We start from the raw sequence: 14264 nt of genomic DNA, 5'->3' as shown, positions 1-14264 counted from the left end.
CGGTGCTTGGTGTGTGTGTGTGTGTGTCTGTCTGTGCGGATGCAGAACACCAGCATGGCGCAGTGTGCTGCGCTTCGAAACAGGCCGCATGAACCAGCGACCGCATATGCGATTATCGGATGAACGGTTGACAGAGATGGAGATTGCCGGTGCTCGGACAAGTCTGGCTGGCTTGAGGTGTCGTTGCTGGCCCGCAAAGCGACCTGCAAATTGTATATGATAGATGATAGAGCACTTTACCTGAAGCGTTAAAGTTTTTCATGTGATCTGCCGAGTAAACACACCATGCGCTAGACAGGTTATCATCTACAACTCCAGTTTGGCGAGCGCGATGACCTGCAACGAATGATCAAGCGACGCATCGACAGCTCATGCGCATTGTCGTGGAATGGAATCCGGCTGAAATGTGTGCGAGAAGGTCGTCACCTCCTGATGGAACGCGATGAATTGCACGAGGCGGACGCATTCAACGATGGAAGGCATCCTCGGTAATGGTGAATCGTGGAGCGCCATGAAAGTGCACCCATTGGCATGCGGGGCCTTTTCCAGTGTCCTGAGACGGAGATCCGGGTGTGCTGGGTGTCCAGCGTTCGCCGTGCCGTTCCATCATGTACGCGTACCTCGTTCCAGGCCGGGATGGAAGTCTGTCGCTCGTGGCGACCGATGAGTTCATCGAAGGGGTTCGGCGTTTCATCCAAGTACCACCCTGGTGAATGACATGATGACCGCCAAAAATGCAAACTCGATGATCAATCCGGAAGCACAAAATAGTTTCTGGCGTTCACTGAGGCGTTCAAGTCTCTGCGAAGAAAAACGGACTTGTGCACATGGTTTCTGGTAGAGTCCCAGCTCGGCAAGTTACTCGCTTTCGATTTCGTGGCAGGCTGACGCTCGGTCATGCTTCCGGACACCACATCGTGGATGTGTCGCTGCTTTACGCTCTCCCTGGATGCCCGCTTCAGCGCCAGTTTGCGCTCGAGATGTGTGAATCTCGCTCCGAAGGCATCAATGGGCATCGTGCAGCACCGATCCCTGCACGCGTTGTACCCGTCCATCAAAGGGACAAACGTGAAGCTGTTGCGCTCTCCAAAACGTGCCGCGTCAGAGGTCTCGAGCATACGACGCGACGCATCGGTGCTGTTGTTCTTCATCTCAATGAAGAGGTTGGCGAGTGACCGCCTCGTGACATGGAGCAACGGAATCGGTTGTTGAGGACGCCAGCATGCTCTCCGGTCCTTGTAGCAAAGATCGTCTGGTCGAAAAATCTGGACCCGCATGTACTCTCTGAATGAAGCGTATGCAGCATCGCCTCTGTCCAGGACAGGGTTCGGGGCATTGGCACGGGTCCTGGTGCCGACCTACTATTCGCTGGTTTCTCACCGATCGTCCGTCATGCCCGGCGCTCGATTATACCGGGTCCATGAACCATTGAGGAACTTCATCTGGTTCCCGTTCGGGATATTGGATCCGTCCTCTTGACTTTGAGGCTTGGCGATCGCCTTGTTGCCCTTCACCCAGGCATTCGCGCTCGCCACGAAATCTCTCCTTCATCCAACTTGAACGGTTAAAAATGCGATCCGTTGCTCGAATGAAGCATAGGCGTGGAAGCGTGCATGCAGGCTGATGTTCCGTCGGTCTCTGCAAACCCGGTAAATGCTTTCGAATTACTCCCTAGTCATGGGCAATTTTGAATTCGCCCAGTGAATGCCCTTGGCAAAGCTGTCGAATGATTCATACTTGAGGGTAGGGACCAGTCGCAGCTGACCGCGCAGACCTTCATACACTGCGGTACAATTCACAAGTCTCTACGGCGTTGGAATGCCCCCTGGTCCGACATGTGTGAGCACCGCATCCAATGGACGCTCGACGAGGCTACGTTACTCGGATATGGCGGGGGCGTCCGCTTCACTCTGTGACGCATTTTGCAGGAACATGTAGTAGCGCAAGACGCGAGAGAGCCAGACGTCAGATATACGAACTATCCTTCCGATGCAACGTTTGTCGGTCGAGGCACGAAGCAACATGATGAGACTGGGCGAGTGCTGGCGATGTTCGCGCCCCCTGCGACATATCTCCTAAACGCATTACCTCTCTGAACTCTTCAGCAAGAATCAGTTTTTGTTGCCTCCACGTACATCCCGAGAATCCCTTTCATGCGACCCCGCTTTTCTCGGTCAGTAGAGAGAAGCGACAACGCGCTCAAGGCGCGCTTCATGAAGCTCCGGTGAATGACCCGCGTATGCTTTTGGTATAGGCGGATGATTTGGTGCTTCTCGGCACCTGCGCGGTAAATGCTCCGACCGCCTAGGTGGTGCGGCAACTAGTCCAGGTATTCTGAAAAGCAAGCGCGCAAATCTCTGATCACGCGATCATCCTGTACTGCATCTTCTCTCCTGAGCATCAGTTGTGCTGTCGCACGAAAGCTAGATCGAAAGATTCCTGAGGAATACGGGCGGTAGATAGCCCTGTATGCGGAACTACGAGAAATATTTGCCTGACGAGGTGCGTTGAAAAGATGAAAGCAAGGCGAGCCTTCTTCGAATCATAGGCTTTGCTATGCGTAATGGCGTCCTACATCCCTCAGTGTTTCTGGTGCGAACGACTCGTTCATTGATCCTTGAGCGTAAAAATGGCGTTGAACGACAGAAATAACACCTCCGACTGAATGGAACAGGATAAATACAATGGCATGAAGAGGTGATCCTCGTAAATACCGGATGCATAATCCGTGACCACTTTTGAATGATGTAAAGTGACATTGTCTGCGAGCAGGGGAGAGAATTCAGGGAGGCGAGCTCACGAAGCCTCCATCGATGAAGGATCAAGTGTGAACCTATCGTGTCTGCTTGTCAGTTTGTACACGACCACGACATTCGATTGCCACTCGGTCTGATGGAATCGTCGAATCCGCTCGTGTTCTGTTTACGTACAGCGCTGTACCTCATTTTAATGACCCATGTGCACGTCCGCAATTTCTCCCCGGATCAAGCATGATCGATTGAGAAGCGCGCCCCTGGTACCTGAAAGCAGAAGCGTTCGTGTCCTCGTACGAAATCAACGGCATGTTGGTCAGCACGCGATGACCTCCCAGTGAAGCATGCTTTCACTTCCTTTGCCCATCGGTGCTCTTTTATTAACATTTGCTTCAGCGGTGCGAACACGGCCTATTCTGTTGATTCTCCAGTAGTAGTAATCCTCAAGGAACGGACAGATTGTAATGGATTGTCGACCAAACAGCGAAGCAAATGGGGTTGAATAACTTCTGTTTTGAGTACGCGGCGCTTAGAACCAGGACAACGAGGCCGGGCAGCGCATCTGCCGGCTGACCGTGGACCGACTGACTCGTATGAGAAAAACTGTTTCTTTTCACAAGCTCGCAATGACTTCATACAATCTCTTTGCGCGACCTTTCTCCAATCTACAGGATACAACCCATTTCTTGAATACCTGTGTGAAACAAAACACAAACCGAAAGTCCGTTCTGGCAAAGGTGTTCCAACACGCTCTGCTTTACGTCAAAGGAGCATAGAATCGCCGGTTCAGTCGCAACTTGCATCCGGCTCCATTCCATACCACAGCATCTGCCATGAATCAGGGACGTTTGTCGCTTTCGCTTCTTCTTTCGAGGATGCACGACACTGCCAAAACGCAGCACTGCCGTCAACTACCAGGCATCTTTGGTGAGCGACACGCTGGCACACACTGCGCTGTTGCAGCGTTGTGCGCATAGCGAGGTGCCGTCCACCAGACGTGACGCAAAGTGTTCCGACCAACCGTCGATGCACTTGTTCAAAGCGTTCAGCGTGTAGAAACGTTCACGATGACCATGAGGAAGCGTCCGCAGCCTGCTGCAGGGTCCCGGGTTCCCACTGGAGCGCGGGCCAACGTACCGCTAGGTTGCTGCTTCATTCAGACACCTCTGCTGCCGGCAACTCGTGAGATCAACTCAACGCGTAAATCTGGTACGCTGTCTTAGCCTTGATCTCGCGAAACCTGAACATTTCCTAATAATAAAGATAATTCTTCGATATTCGGTTCCCAGTTCGCATCTTCAGCAGAATCGTCCGCGGGTTGTACACGTTCGAGCGTGCAACCCAACGTCAACTGCTTTTCCTGGTCGTGCTGTTTTTGTCGCAATTCAAAAGCTCCGCAGTTAATTTCTAATCCTAAAAAGCACTCGTTTCCTTCCTGGAGTCCGTACAGGTTTCAGGCACATCGTGACGTATTCGGCTGTGGCAGCAGAAACCTGCCGGTATCCAACTGACCCTTTTATGAAACGAGCAGCGCAGACGCGGCGCTTGAAGCGTACCCCATCCCCGCTCGAGCGCTTGACCTTGGCGTTCGGACGCTCAGCGAGGCCTCTGCAAAGGGAACGAGCGCTTTTAGCCTGCGCTATCACCGTTGAAGTTTTGACTGGAAATGAGCCTGTCGATTCAATCGAGATCCGGCAGGGAGCTCTTGCGTTTGTCGCTAAGAGAGCCAGGCGCTCCACAGACTGTGGACGACCTCCAGCAACTGCTGTGGCTCCAGGGACCTCGGGTGAAGCCGTTGCGTCAGCGCTTGACGCTGCCCACGGGGGTTGCCTCAGCACCCAAAGCTCGTAGCCTGCTCGAAGCAGGTCACAAACTGGAGGAGTATGGAATTCGAGTTGATGCTGGGGCGCAGGACTTTGTGGTGCACTTCAAAGATCTGGGGCCGCAGGTCTCTTGGCGGGGTGTCTTCCTCGCTGAATACTTAGGACCCCTGGTCCTGTTTCCGATTGTCTTCACTCTGCAACTAGGGGGTCTGGACTTTAGCTACGCGTGGCATCGGGCGCTTCCCCAACAGAGGGCGGCTCTAGTGGCGTGGACGCTGCACTTTGCGAAAAGGGAACTAGAGACGCTTTTCGTTCATCGCTTTTCAAACGCGACAATGCCATGGCGCAATCTCGTCAAGAACTGCGCGTATTACTGGGGCTTTGCGACCTATGTTGCGTACTTCGTTTGTCATCCGCGCTATACGCCGGTCGCGTCTCATATCCAGTTTTGGATAGGCGTGTTGTGCTTTGGCATCGGTGAGCTGGGCAACCTGGTGTGCCACTGGCGCCTGCGGCAGTTGAGACCCGCGGGAACGCGCCTGCGGCAGATCCCGTACGGCTTCCTTTTCGAGCTTGTGTCGTGTCCGAACTACACATTTGAGGTACTGGCGTGGGTGGGATTTAACTTGATGACGCAAACAATCGCAGGCATCCTGTTTATGCTCGTGGGTACACTGCAGATGATGATCTGGGCCCAGGCGAAGCATCGCCAGTATCTGAAGGAATTCGGAACCCTCTATCCCCGGTCGAGGAAACGCATGTTTCCTTTCATTTGGTGAAAGCACAGCAGGTCGCAGAACCTGTTTGCGTGCTGATGGGCACGTCCTGACTTGGAGGTGCGAGGCCGGTGCGTATGTGACGTTTCGTCACTCTTGGATGATGGCGGATTCTATGATCGTTGCAACTCGTGCAGTGAAACGCACCCAGACTCGTGATGATGCTCAGTATTCGAGCAGCGAAAGCGCACTCGGATGATTTTCCCGGCATACCGTGGCGGCGACTCGTCATCACCCTGAATACGAACGTGTAGGGTACGCGCTTGTTTTACATACGTACTGGGAAACCGTGGTGCGCCATACGGCTTGGTGACGCACTGTTCACGACCAGCATGCCGTCACCAGAGCACCTGGTGCCAGCCGAAGCCTTCAGCTTCCGTTACCGATCGTTTGATAGCGCCAGTCAAGATGGATCGGTTCTTGACCTCAGCTCTACCACGAGCGTATTAGCCAACACGCGCAGCTGCTGCACACCAGCCGGAACGAATCGCACTCGACTAGCAGTGAGCTTCATTAATGTTGCGAGATCAGTTGTATCCCAGTGCTCATCCAGAGGCGAGCTCCACTCGATCACAACACAGTGAAAAGGCAATCGAATCGCTTCAAGGTTTTCGCGAAGACGCCAGAGACGCATACGTGGACTACTCGGCTCCTGCAGGTACTCCGCGACGCTCTCGATGCGGACAGCGTCTGCGACGATAAGTGCTGGACTCACTTCAGGATACGCCAGAAACTCGATTCCAATAAAGAGTGTTGTAGGAGAAGCGCTGCGGTCGGCAAGCGATTTCGCCCAGTCCGACGGATAACACACCCGGTGGACAAGTGGGTTCTGGTCGGTAGCGTGCCACCGCCCAAAGACCTCGAAACGCCTCGCATCGTGTCGGTAGGTCTTTGTGTGCGCATCTCGAAGCGACGGGTCCACAAAGTATTCATTCAGTAGGCTTGCGTCTCGAAGCGTCACGTATAGGGTATCTCTCGTGTGCCTATGGAACAAGGTACAGTTCCCTATTGCGAGGATGCCTGCGTAGACTCGCACCCACTCGTTCCGGAATAGCTCGGGGTGCGTTGGCTCGTTCTCGACCTCAACGCAGTGAACTTGGTGAGCTCGGAAAACGGCTTCGCGCTTACAGAGGCAGTGCTCAACGCAACACGCTGCACATTTTCCAGAGTCCGCGCTCATTCCCGAGCGTCGTCGTTCCACCGGCGCCGGAGGTTCCCTATCGCGCAGTCGTATCTCGCACCACAGCGTCTATCGGGTAGAGCCGAAGCTCCTCACACTCGGAGCTGTTTTATTCGCGTTCTTGCTCTAGGGAGCGGTACGCGCGAACGCCCACCCCAAAGCGTCATCCGTTGCGACCTGTGACGCGACGTACAGGCGCGTCGGTGCAAACCAGTAGTCGTATCGAACTGGAGGTGGTCTGTTGAAGTGTTCGTTCTGCGCCTACCTTTCTATTTCTTTTCACTTTTATTTTTTGGTGTACAGCATCTGGATTCGAAGTGCAGCGACCGGGGCATACGAGTTCATGTGTAGTGTCAGGGTTTTCGGTCGGATTCCCAGAGCGATTCTATCGAATATTTTGCGCTGGAACTCGGTACATCATCGAAATCATGGTGATTCACAACGCATCCGAATAAGCGTTCGACATAGAACCCATATCATGAGGTAGTGCATACGTGCAAGCACACATTCTTCTCCATTGCCTCTATGGTGCATGCTCAAAAGAGACACTCTTCAAGTTTTCGATCTCTGGACGTTAAACGCAACTCGTGGACGGTGCGATTCGCACCGCTGGATGGATCGCCATTCTACTACATGCTGTTTCGTCCCCGCGGAGAGAGTATTCGAATGCTTTGTCGCAGTGTATAGTAAGGGATCGAAATATCGATGAAACGTGCCGCATATATCGTAGACGAATGGCCTACAAGATATATTCTTTGCTGAAAAGTGCAACGAGGTCTGCATCCATCCTTCACGTCAGTTATATCACAGTACTCTGATGGTCGAGGAGCACGGGAAGGAAGCAGGATTTGAGTTACGTACCGAAAATCGATCTTCTTAGAGACTGGTTGCGGTCCATGGTTTAAAACTACTCGTCGATCACCTTACGGGAAGCAAAGAAAAGCGATGATCGTAGCCGCAAACGGCGTCTCTGTTTCGCAGAAGTCTGTTCGTGCGGTCCCAAAAACACTGAGACATATCGTCGCAAAAAAGTCCTAGTCCAAACACGGCCATCTTCGACAGAAACAGCAACTACAACAAAGCTCCTGGAAAGTCACTATGGATATGAAGCACAAGGACGTCGGTTTGTTTTTTTAGTCGATGCGACTTGCCTCGTACGAAACGCTCTGAGCGTACACGAGCAATCAGAGTCCGTTGTGTATAAGATCGAACTTGAAGAGCAGCCTCGTACAACAGGTTCAACCACGTTGTCGAATTAAGGGTCCCTTTTCCCTGACGTCTAACGACGTCCTTCTACGGGACAAACTGGCATTTCATCATTCCTGTTGCGTTCGAGATCTTGCCGATTCTGTCTGGATAGAGCTGGTTTTCATTCTTTAGTGGTTTCCGTTGGTCTACCCCATTGAGGGAGTGTTTTGTATCGTGAAACGTATCGATCGATGCATGGAGCGAATCGCTGAAGCGCTCAGCATACAACACTACCGGGGCACCTGTCGTCCTTTCTGCGCAAGTGCTATCTCCTCCGGGAATGTCCTCAGCTAAATGCATAAAGCAGTGCCTTGATTTTAAAATATTATGGGATGAACTGGGGCGTACAATTCAGACGGCCGAGACGGGGAAGAGCCAGCAAATCCTAGAAGATATAGAAAAGTACGGTGAGGTGACAGCAAATGAAATGGAACGGAAGGCACGACTTCAAGGACTCCTTAAAATGGTGACTTCCACCAGCGGCAATAAACGAATGGAGTTTATGAACCGAGGCTGTAACGCAGCAATCCATATAAGGAAAAGTGCGATGCTGGAGACGAGACCTCCAGCGTCGACACGAGCGAACTTTGTGGGACAACTTCTAAAAGTTGAATTATATGAGAAAAAGATGGAATCAGTTGTAGGTGGCCGGTCCGAAAAGACCAGGAGGCGTCTGCAAGTCAGTTGGCGACGAGTTGTCTAGGGCGGGTTTCTCCGCACTACTGTACACTGCCTGCAGCAACTTTTGTCTTTTGAGGCGTTCGTTGTTGGTGTGCGGTGCAGGGGAGAGCGTGGCTCACTGGGATGCGCGCAGCGAGCACTTCGAAACCTGTGGGAGCGCACGAAGAAACAGGCCACCTGGGCGGTGCTCATTCAACGTATGTTTCGTCAGCTCAAGTGACGAACGCTGAGCATGAAAACGAACTGCAGGTGGTTGACCTGCCAAGAGCGCCTCCATCGCTATCGAAAGCAGTCACATACTTTTACATCACTGGATTTGGCCGGTTTGCGCTTATGGAAGACAACCCGACGGAGCGTGTCGTGCTGCGACTACGAGAAATCCTGCAGGATCCAGGTCGCGTTCAGATGTTGCACGAGCGGCTTGTGCGAATCGTCGATCTGCGGATCCTCGAGGTGTCGGCAGCAGCGGCTCACGAGACGCTTGCGGAAATGAAAACCCAGTGCCTCCAAATGCGACAAAAACCAAATATCTCGTCAGATGGCAGAAACAGGACGGTCTGTTTCTTGCATCTCGGAGTTGACGCATCCGCGGATGGTTTCCTCGTCGAGCGCAGTGCTGTGAATGAGGCGCTTTTTCGATTCCCCGATGAAAGAGGCTGGCAACCGACAACGCCGATTCCAATCGTCCGTGGTGCTCAGCTCGGTGCACGCTACGAACTTGACGGGGAAGCGTTGGCCTCTCTCTGTGAACGCACCGAGTCCCTGCTGAACGAGTGGGGTCGAACGAACTGGACAGTGCGTGTCAATGACGACGCGGGTCGTTTCTTATGTAATTACTTATTTTATCTCTCCGCATTTGAGGGTCTTGCGGAGAACGGGCATCATCTGTGGCAGACTTTTTTCCTGCACTGTCCAATGGAAACCGTTGCTCCATTGGATGTGCAAGTAGATGTTGTTCTGGCATTCATGGTTGCCGTTGCGCAATCGAATGCGCAGCAAGGTCCATTAGAGGGGATTTTGGCCCGCTAGAGCAATCTTGGGGAAAGTGCGCTTGCCTAGCTCCATCTGGCATAGACGGCAACGTGCACACAAGCGTACAACCGATGCACGATAGAATCGTGGATTAGCAGTCACGTTGTAGCATCACGTTTGCGATCGTACAGGCCGGAAACTTCTTGCGCGAAGCATGCAGCAAGATTGCCATGATCATTCGCTGTTTGACGCTAGCTCGATCACAAGCGCCTGATCACGGCGTGACTCGGCGTCGTTAGAAAGAGAGCGGATCGCTCCTTGGGTCATTGGATGGCGTCACCAGCGTCCATGGACATGCCTAGCGTCGCACGGCTTCGATGTGGTATCGCGATGGGGAACTTTTCTGTCGCGGGGCACTGCGGCAGGGAGTGGTAGTGGTAGTGGTGGTAGTGGCGGCGGCGGCGGCGGCGGCGACGGCAATGTTCAGTGTTCGACCACGTCCACATATGGATTTGATGCTTGCAAAAATCGCAGCCTTGGTGCAGACATCCAGCTAAATCACGGCCTTTTCCTATGGACCCGAATCGTAACAGGGAGTCTGAATTGATGCCTACGACCCGCCACGCGAGTGCTAAAAGTCGATATGCCTCATCGCGTGGACTGCTCTTAATTCGTCACATCGAGCAAGCTATAAACCACACGAGCGACTTCCCGGAATCAGTTATCACCAGCATCGATGGGATCAATGCTGAACACCGTGAACCGGAGAATGCCCAGAGATACTCTTCGCGCATGACCCCGCGGCTCATTCACTTTCGGGACAGCGTGTGCCGCAGGTGATCACCTTGGAGTCCCTGGCTTCTGGTGTGTACTCGCAATCGCTCCCTTTATCAGGTAACCCAGAGCACCGCGAAAACAGCAGCGGATGCGATCTGCGTCTTCGGGGTTTGATCGTACTCGTGAGTCATGCTGCATCACTGGGCCTTGTCATGCCGATGGATCCGCCATGGGCTCTGGCTCTGCCTGAGTCGAAGTCGCCGACACCGACGACTCGCGTAGCACGCCCGTCTCCAGGTCTAGTTCAGGAAACACGACACCGCGACTGCGCAGGTCCCGCTCAGCATACCGCATGAGTCGAATAAGGCGAGGCAGCTTGTGCGAAATCTCTTGATTCTGATTCGCCAGAATGGCAGCATTCAACTCACTCGCCAACCGGGTCCGCTGTCGTTCGTCGAGGAGTTCTTGAACCATGGAAGTGTCGGGGTGTTGCGTTGCCGTATCGTAGATAAGGAGCGCCATCGCTCTCTCCAGCTCCTCCAGATAACTTTCATCGGTCTGTCCGAGAGGCGCCAGCTCCGCCTGTGCGAAGGTGATCGCTTCTTCGATACAACCCTGTCGAATCAACTCGATAAGGCGCTGTTTTTGCAAACGAAAGTGCAACGTCGGGTTCGAGTCCAGAACTTCAGGGTTAAGCGCGTTCACTCTTTGGATGGCCTCCAGGATGCGACCTTCCTCGACGAGCGCTCGAGCTTCCAGCCGCTGCTGGGTTGCACTGAGGTCCACCCCCGGCTCCATACCCGACTCGCTGGCAAACGCAGCCGCTGCATCCGCATATCCTTCCACCACGAAATAGTTCATCACGAGGCGATTGATATCGCGTTTGTCGACCCGAACCTGTCTAAGGCGTGCCTCCCAGTCGCGTACGCTGAAGGAGCGGCTAGCTCCCGTTGTCGTGGTCGCTGCCGCCGCGACTGGAGTCGCATCTGAACCACCAGTGCCTGCAGCGGTACCAGCACCCGCACCTGGCCAAATTTCAGCGCCTCCCGCCTGCATCGTCGACACAGTGTAGATGAAAACGTCCACAGTTCCCGAAAGCAAACGAAAAGCGTGTTTGCATCAGGGCGTATGCCGACACCGAGCCGCTCCCTGACGATTGTCGACTCGATCGCAGACGCGCTGCCCCTGGAGCGCCCGCGATCTCACCCTTTGTTTTGCCTGCAACGTCTCCTGGAACTTGGGTGCTGCTCGGTAAGGAACTGCAGCTGCGAAACATAGGCTGTGCTACCTACAGGTAGGACACACGCAGGTACATCGTTGGAATGATACAAGCGCGAAGTGCGCTTCGGAAAAGTCAAAAACCCGATAACGGCTCCCGGAGCGCTCTCGATGCTTGCGAGGTCCATGGCAGATGCTGGGAGCATGCCGGTCATTATAGCGTGCGGAATACTTCCGATGAAGGGCATGCGCACTAGACTTTGTGTCCTCAGCATCTGATATGATAGCCAGCAGAGGTCGCCGATCGAGCTTTGCGCTCCGAACGAGAACTTGCTGTCTCTGTTGGCGACTGGCAATGCACGAGTGGACCTGGCGACGGCCGCCAGCGCCTTGCAAACCAGAGTCGGGTCGTATGTGTTCGAGGCGTACCGCCAGCACAGCGTCGTGCAGCGACAAGACGCACCCGCTTGATGACATGGGATGCGGCGACTGTGTTGATTTCGACACAGGATTGCATCTATGGAGGTATGATGTCGGCAAGCTAGAGGAAAATCATCGAGCAAGCAGAGAAACTCCTGGCATATGGGCATCAGAGGCAGAAGCCGTTGGAGGTTTCATATGACAAGCAATGTTTTTCGTGCAGCGGAGGATTTCGAAAAAAGTAAAGTGGGATGTCAGTACTTTACTTACGTACTCGGTAATGGTGAATCGTGGAGCGCCATGAAAGTGCACCCATTGGCATGCGGGGCCTTTTCCAGTGTCCAGAGACGGAGATCCGGGTGTGCTGGATTTCCAGCGTTCGCCGTGCCGTTCCATCATGTACGCGTACCTCGTTCCAGGCCGGGATGGAAGTCTGTCGCTCGTGGCGACCGATGAGTTCATCGAAGGGGTTCGGCGTTTCATCCAAGTACCACCCTGGTGAATGACATGATGACCGCCAAAAATGCAAACTCGATGATCAATCCGGAAGCACAAAATAGTTTCTGGCGTTCACTGAGGCGTTCAAGTCTCTGCGCAGAAAAAAGGACTTGTGCACATGGTTTCTGGTAGAGTCCCAGCTCGGCAAGTTACTCGCTTTCGATTTCGTGGCAGGCTGACGCTCGGTCATGCTTCCGGACACCACATCGTGGATGTGTCGCTGCTTTACGCTCTCCCTGGATGCCCGCTTCAGCGCCAGTTTGCGCTCGAGATGTGTGAATCTCGCTCCGAAGCCATCAATGGGCATCGTGCAGCACCGATCCCTGCACGCGTTGTACCCGTCCATCAAAGGGACAAACGTGAAGCTGTTGCGCTCTCCGAAACGTGCCGCGTCAGAGGTCTCGAGCAAACGACGCGACGCATCGGTGCTGTTGTTCTTCATCTCAATGAAGAGGTTGGCGAGTGACCGCCTCGTGATATGGAGCAACGGAATCGGTTGTTGAGGACGCCAGCATGCTCTCCGGTCCTTGTAGCAAAGATCGTCTGGTCGAAAAATCTGGACCCGCATGTACTCTCTGAATGAAGCGTATGCAGCATCGCCTCTGTCCAGGACAGGGTTCGGGGCATTGGCACGGGTCCTGGTGCCGACCTACTATTCGCTGGTTTGTCCCGTGGCGTCTGCCACGTCCAACTCGGGATCATATCGAGCCCTGAGCGTCTCAGTCCGTCTCACAATATCTATCCCCAGCATCAGAAATTGCACAACGGTTTGATTGAAAAAATCCAGAGGAGCGCAGGCAGCTAGAAGCCCGGCGTTCAGAACGCGCATGGACAATGGCATTACCAGGTGCTTCAAGTCGAGAGGCGCTGCGTGAGCATTCCTCCAGGACAAGACTCTACGATCACTGGTGCCTTGCTGTATCACATTTCCGGGAAACGTTCCCCGTCGATGGATTTTCGTAGAGCGTCCTCGACAGAGGTATTTGACGAATCCCTCTGGCCTCACACTTTTTGCCCTCTCTCAATGCTCGTACTGTCTTTAGGAGGATCTTTCTCTTCATGATGCGGAGGTTTCTTCTTCTTCTCGTTTACTTGGCGGTTTGGCAGGAACGCGGTCGGTATACGGTATATCCGTTCGTTTTTGCCACGGCCCGTGCGCACTGGGTGGACTTTGCCACCGAGACTCGCCTCTTCTGGGTGTATATCTACAGCTCCTCGCATTTTTTCGTCATTTCCTCCATCGGGAGCACGCCCGTGGACCAGAGCTGGCCTTTCACCCCCAAGCACGCACGAGCAGAGAAGCAACTGCGCAGTTGCGGGCTGGTGGAGCTAGAGAACGACTTGTCGAAGAAGTTTGGGGTCCCAGATTCGAATGACTCGTCTATTGATCGTCGAACATAAAAATGGCGTTTGACGATAGAGAAGACGCGCCCGGATGGATGAAACCACTGAGCATAGGCTGGCATCAAGTTTCGCTTACCAACAGTCTCAGCTACGATCTCCGTTACCGTGTAGATTGATGGAAAGCGACGTTATCTCAGAGCAGGACGGAAGAATGTGGGAAGGCGAATGCACGAAGACTGCTTAGGTGACGCATCGAGTGCGAAACGCTCCTCTTGTTTGAAGGTTTGTATGCGAACACCCGTCGACATCGCCGCTTGGCCTGGTAGAGTCGCGAAGCTCGCCTGTGTCTTCTTTGCAAACATTGCATTGCCGCTCGTTGAGTATCCACACGCAGATGTACGATTTCTGCGGAATAGAATCTCATCGAGCGAGATGAATACCCGTCTGTCGTGCCCAAACTGTTCGCGTTTCAGTACGGAATCGATCGTGTGTTGCTCAACGTGCGACCAGTGCGACTACTAGCGTGTTTCTTAACTTGTCCATTCGTATCTGCATCACTGGTCGTCTCTACTAT

The 14264-nt window shown here is 53.6% G+C and overlaps 4 protein-coding genes across 4 annotated transcripts, besides 2 other annotated features; 2 read left to right on the top strand and 2 right to left on the bottom strand.

The window, feature by feature from the left end:
* Nucleotides 1-2963: 2963 nt before the first annotated feature.
* Nucleotides 2964-4278: a sequence feature (possible transcribed region).
* Nucleotides 4279-4419: 141 nt separating this feature from the next.
* On the top strand, nt 4420-5355 carry CYME_CMD146C (similar to 3-oxo-5-alpha-steroid 4-dehydrogenase; the record flags this gene model as incomplete). The annotated part of the gene is made up of 1 exon (XM_005535440.1): nt 4420-5355. One exon carries the CDS (start codon nt 4420-4422, stop codon nt 5353-5355), a length of 936 nt encoding a protein of 311 aa, XP_005535497.1.
* Nucleotides 5356-5755: 400 nt separating this feature from the next.
* On the bottom strand, nt 5756-6532 carry CYME_CMD195C (hypothetical protein; the record flags this gene model as incomplete). The annotated part of the gene is made up of 1 exon (XM_005535439.1): nt 5756-6532. The coding sequence occupies one exon, from the start codon at nt 6530-6532 to the stop codon at nt 5756-5758; it is 777 nt and encodes a 258-aa protein (XP_005535496.1).
* A 306-nt stretch (nt 6533-6838) lies between these two features.
* Nucleotides 6839-8314: a sequence feature (possible transcribed region).
* A 270-nt stretch (nt 8315-8584) lies between these two features.
* Nucleotides 8585-9490, top strand: CYME_CMD144C (hypothetical protein, conserved; the record flags this gene model as incomplete). The annotated part of the gene is made up of 1 exon (XM_005535438.1): nt 8585-9490. One exon carries the CDS (start codon nt 8585-8587, stop codon nt 9488-9490), a length of 906 nt encoding a protein of 301 aa, XP_005535495.1.
* A 930-nt stretch (nt 9491-10420) lies between these two features.
* Nucleotides 10421-11266, bottom strand: CYME_CMD143C (hypothetical protein, conserved; the record flags this gene model as incomplete). The annotated part of the gene is made up of 1 exon (XM_005535437.1): nt 10421-11266. The coding sequence occupies one exon, from the start codon at nt 11264-11266 to the stop codon at nt 10421-10423; it is 846 nt and encodes a 281-aa protein (XP_005535494.1).
* Nucleotides 11267-14264: the final 2998 nt, after the last annotated feature.

Source organism: Cyanidioschyzon merolae, chromosome 4, assembly GCF_000091205.1.
Source record: "Cyanidioschyzon merolae strain 10D DNA, chromosome 4, complete genome".
Taxonomy (NCBI): Eukaryota; Rhodophyta; class Bangiophyceae; order Cyanidiales; family Cyanidiaceae; genus Cyanidioschyzon; species Cyanidioschyzon merolae.
The sequence above is the reverse complement of the archived record's forward strand: the minus strand, read 5'-3'. Positions and strand labels throughout refer to the sequence as shown.